This window comes from Acomys minous, assembly GCF_964271855.1.
Source record: "Acomys minous genome assembly, chromosome: 10".
Lineage (NCBI taxonomy): Eukaryota > Metazoa > Chordata > Mammalia > Rodentia > Muridae > Acomys > Acomys minous.
This window is the reverse complement of record NC_140491.1, coordinates 121307137-121312304: the sequence shown is the minus strand read 5'-3', so window position 1 is coordinate 121312304 and position 5168 is coordinate 121307137. Positions and strand designations below refer to the sequence as shown.

The window sequence follows — 5168 nt, the reverse complement described above, 5'->3', positions numbered from 1 at the left end:
TGACTGTTCAAAGATATATTACTTCTCTTCTCCACTAGAAAGTAGATGCTTTCATCCTCAGTATTTAAAATGTGGCTATTTTATGGTGGGCATTCAAGTTTACATTCCCCTCAATTTTACATGTTGTACAGCTTTACAAACATTCCAATTTTCTGTTTTTAATATTAATAAATAAGTTGACAATTTTGACAAGGGACACACCAATTTGTTCATAGTAATTCTGTAATTGCATTAAGCATTTGTTTTTTCATAATTGTAGACTTAGTTGAACATATCTTACTTTGACCATCGGCTATGAATCATGAAAAACCAGAGCTTTGTCACTGAGTTCATATTCCTGGGCCTTTCACAGAACTCGAAAATTGAGAAAATACTATTTGTTGTATTTTTGTTGATCTACCTTGCAACTATTGGGGGCAACATGGTCATTGTGGTGACCATCATCTACAGCCCTGCACTGCTGGGCTCCCCCATGTACTTCTTCTTGATTTTCCTGTCTTTACTGGATGCATGCACTTCTTCTACTGTCACACCCAAGATGATTGTAGACTTCTTCTATGAGAGGAAGACCATCTCCTTTGAGTGTTGCATGACACAACTGTTTGCTGTCCACTTCTTCACTGGGATGGAGGTGATTGTCCTTTCAGCCATGGCCTATGATCGCTATGTGGCAATTTGCAAGCCCCTTCATTACTCTTCCATCGTGAATCGGAGGATCTGTGGCAACCTTGTGATGGTTGCGTGGGCAGGAGGCTTCTTGCATTCTATCGTACAAATTATCTTCACTTTGCAGCTGCCCTTCTGTGGACCCAATGTCATTGACCATTACATGTGTGACTTGTTCCCGTTATTGAAGCTTGCCTGCACTGACACACATGTATTTGTCATTTTGGTGTTTGCCAACAGTGGGTCTATCTGCATCATAATCTTCTCCATTTTGATTGTCTCCTACGGTGTCATCTTGTTCTCACTAAGATCCCACAGTTCAGAAGGGAAATTTAAAGCTCTCTCCACTTGTGGATCCCACATTACTGTGGTGGTTTTGTTCTTTGTCCCATGCATATTAACATATGCACGACCTACATCTGCATTCTCCTTTGAGAAAAATGCTGTTGTATTTACCACAGTCTTGACACCATTGCTTAATCCTATGGTTTACACTTTTAGGAATAAAAAAATGAAGACTGCAATCAGGAATATATGGAAAAAATTGATAGTTTCTGACAATTATTAAAAATTGCCCTTATGATGCTGTAGAAATGGATTTGTGGGTAAGAATGCTTCATGCTGTGCAAAGACTAGGACATAATTTATAATTTCCAGCACCCATATCAGAATCCAGGCATCACAAGGCCCTTTAACCTAGCGTTGTTTCAATGCAGATAAATTGATCTCAGATGCACAGAAGACTGCTAGTCTATTCAAACACAGAGATCTAAAAGTTCATTCCAGAATTTTCCCAGGGCAATAAGGTAGTTCACAGCAGATGAACATAGCCAGTGATGTGTCATGTATTTGTATGTATGTGCAAAAGCACAGGAAGCATCCTAGCCTCATGTCTACAAACATATATGCTATCTACTTTCTCATCCACTCATCCCCATCCAGATATGAGGAAACAAAGTATACACTTCAAGGATAATGGAATGATAAGCCAATAGTTACCTATGCAGTTAGTACAGTATCTAGGTAACATATAGAACGAAATGAAATCATTCTTTTTAGGGACCTTCAATGTTTGAGGTGTGACCTATTTTATGTTACCTTTTATTTTTGATATTTTAATACAAATATATTACTTTTCCTTTACCATTTCTCCCTTCAAACCTTCCCATATGCACCTTTTTGCTTTCTTTCCCATTCATGGCCTTTTTCATTAATTGTTATTATGTGTATATTTATCTCTCTCCTACATATGTCTCATATGGTATTGGATAACCAATTGGTGTGCTTTTTACAGAAGAAGACTATTTTTTTTCACTGTCTGTCAAGTATGGTGACACACACTGGTATAATATGCTGAAGAGGCAGAAACAGAAGGATTCCAAGTATCTCTTTTTGAGATTACATATTTACTATGAATTGACTATTTAGTATTTTCACATGGCAACACTAGTTCATGTGAATAAAATCACTTGTCTCTACTCTCATAAATCTAATGAAACATTGGAAAAAGTTTAACTATCAGAATCTTGCCATTAAAATAATTCCATATTTAAAAAGTAAGTTGACAAATGTAATGTATATTGAAATTAGAAAAAAAAACCCAAAATTATTCCAAGAGAAAAACAGAATTCTAAGTGGCTTTTTGAGACACCAGAACTTGAAAATGCACCAAAGCATAAATACAACCTAAACTGAATGCTCCTGTATCATTTGATTTAATTTTATAATTGGTTCCATTCTTGTCTGGTAGAATACTCAGAGAAACCAGACTCAAGATTAGTTTTCATAAGAGTAATATATTTGAAATTATTGAGTGGTTTTATATTACTTTAAATTTTCTTTATTTTTCTTTATTTAATTTTTGAACATATACTTTTATATTATTACATATATACAATAGATTACCTATGCAAGAAGAATGATGATACAGTCAGGAATTATATACATGTTACACTCTTAGTGTTTTGGCTATTTGTATTTGACAGCCTTGAGGACATCCTATTGAGACTTTAGGTGAGAGTAGCATGGAAGAATGGGGAAATAGTAGGACCCACAGGGTCCTGGAAACCTACAAGAAGAACTTTATGACAGGTGGATCTGGGTCCTGGGGTCCTCCTCAAACTAAGGCACCAGCTAAGGAGAAATAGGCAGTAAACTTCGAACCCCCACCAAGACCTAGCCGACGAACATGATATTCTCCACCGTTGAGTGGAGAGTGAGATCTGACTCTCACACGAACTCTGGTGCCCCTTTTCTGACCACATCCCCTGGATGGGAAGGCCTGACGGCACTCAGAGGAAGGATAGCAAGTTACCAAGAAGAGACTTGATATTCTTAGAGCATATATAGGGGGAGGAGGTCTCCCTCAATCACAGACATAGGGGAGGGGAGAAGGGGGGAAGTGAGAGGGAGGGAAGAATGGGAGGAAACAGGGGAAGGGCTGACAATCAAGATGTAATATGAACAAATTAATAAAAAAATGGTAAAAAAAAAAAAAAAAGAACACATATTTTGCCATGGACCAGTTCAATTGGGGATAGGTCCTTGGGATCGGGAGTTCTTGGAGTGTCGGTGAACAGAGATAGGCGAGGTGATGCACAGTTGAATTTTCACGTCTGAGTGTATTTTGCAGCTAAGTAGTTTAAGTTTTTAAACATTCATTTCAAAAGCAGGAGAGCTAGTGGTTACATTTTCCCACAGAGAAGTTTCAAGGAAGTCAGTGAGCAACCAAGTATATACTGTACAGCTACAGAGTGCAAGGTTTTTGTGTTGTCATATTCTGAATTACAGCTTTGAATGAAACAATACAAGGTACAGAACACATAGCAGAAAAGACGTCATCACGTCTAAGTTACCGGCTTAGTATCAATATGTATGTGCTTCCTTTGTCCAGGACCAGCGTCCTCTCCCTAAAGAAACTAGTGCCCAGCACTGTGTGCCAGGGCATTTTTTTCCTTTTCTATTTTTCTTGTTCCTTCTACCTGGAGTTTTGAAATACTCCATTTCTTTGTAGGCCATAGTATAACTTATTAACTAATGATTAATTTCTAGTCACGTTTCTATTAATAAGTGGAAGTGAAGCAGAACTACTTTGGCCAGGGTCTCATAGCAACCATTGTTACGCTTGAGAGTCTTGCTTTGGGAGTGAAGTACAGTTAGAATTTAGAGAGAATAGGAAATAGTTGCCAGCAATGAGAGTTCAAACTGCAGTTTTCTCCTGGTAGGAATATTGACCCCATTCCAGGAGACTCTCTCCTTTTCAGGGGTCTTAGCCTTGAAAGGGGATTTTAGTCTCAGGCCTATGTAGTACTTGTCACACAGACTCCACTGGAGGGGGTGACAGTCTTTCCTATCTTGGTGCATCTAAATTTCTGAATGTGAGTCAGTCTCTATCACATATTGTCATTATCAACTTAGATCACCTATCTAGACCTAAAACATCTTAACCCCTAAACAATTAAGCTTCATTGTAAAACTAAGCTACCTGGTCTTCAACTCCCTCAGAGACTTGAGAAGGAGTAAACTAGATTATATGAGTATGCCAGGAGTGCAGGTTAGTAGCTTTCCAAGTGAAAAGATGACAGAGACAGTTTTCTACCTGAATATTCACCCCAAACTCTATAGCATTGGAGCATCTTCTTCAGCCTTCTGGCTCAATATATCTGACAAACATATTTGTGAGGCAGGAACTATTGAGGACTTGCTTACTCTGTCTTGGCCATCGACTCTGCCTGCATCCAAGCTTGCCCCCCCCTTTTTTTGCAGACAGAATTCTGTCTGTGGTAGAAATGAGGACCTTTTGCCTAGTGGCTAGTTTGCTACATTTGAACTATCTCCATAATGACATTCTTTGATGCTCATCATCATCTTTGAAGTAGGCTGGGTGTTGCCAGGAGTTAACCTGCCTCATTGTCAATGAATCTTTGAAGTAATAAAAACCTTTTTAAATGGCACATTCTGCATGTCTCTGGGGATTTTGATGACCTTGTCTTTCGAGAGAGTTATATCTATCTGCTGTACCTAAGATGTATATTTCTGTGATAAAAGTAGACTAACAACTGACATGACCATGATTTAATCTACTAACATTTAATTTGTATAACTTATTTCTCCTAAACAGCTTGATAGTACTTTCAATGTCCAGTATACTGCAAGGAATGCATCTTGTTAGGTCTGATCCAATGTCAATGTCTGGTTCTTTTGTTCTGAAAGCATATAATTTCTCACAAGCATTATATAGTCCTAAAATTATAAGTGTATAAAAGGTGTGCGTGATGCATGGAACAATTAAGGCTGGATTTCTGCTCTTTGTATGAGCAGGGAAAAGAAGACATCTGTAAATCTTTATTCATGCCATATGAAGAATGTCATCTAATAATAATTCATAGGGGTTCTGTAGTCAGCAAGAATCCTTGTCTATGCCTAGACATTCACGTTTCAGCCAGTCTCAGAGCTGTTCCCATATGGTGGGGTTAGCAATATAAGTTAGCTGATTGTTCTGC

The 5168-nt window shown here is 38.1% G+C and overlaps 1 protein-coding gene across 1 annotated transcript; it reads left to right on the top strand.

Moving 5' to 3' along the window:
* Positions 1-301: 301 nt before the first annotated feature.
* LOC311607390 (olfactory receptor 4C15-like) lies at positions 302-1234 on the top strand (the record flags this gene model as incomplete). Its single annotated transcript, XM_084799044.1, has 1 exon — positions 302-1234. One exon carries the CDS (start codon positions 302-304, stop codon positions 1232-1234), a length of 933 nt encoding a protein of 310 aa, XP_084655170.1.
* Between the last annotated feature and the right edge of the window lie 3934 nt (positions 1235-5168).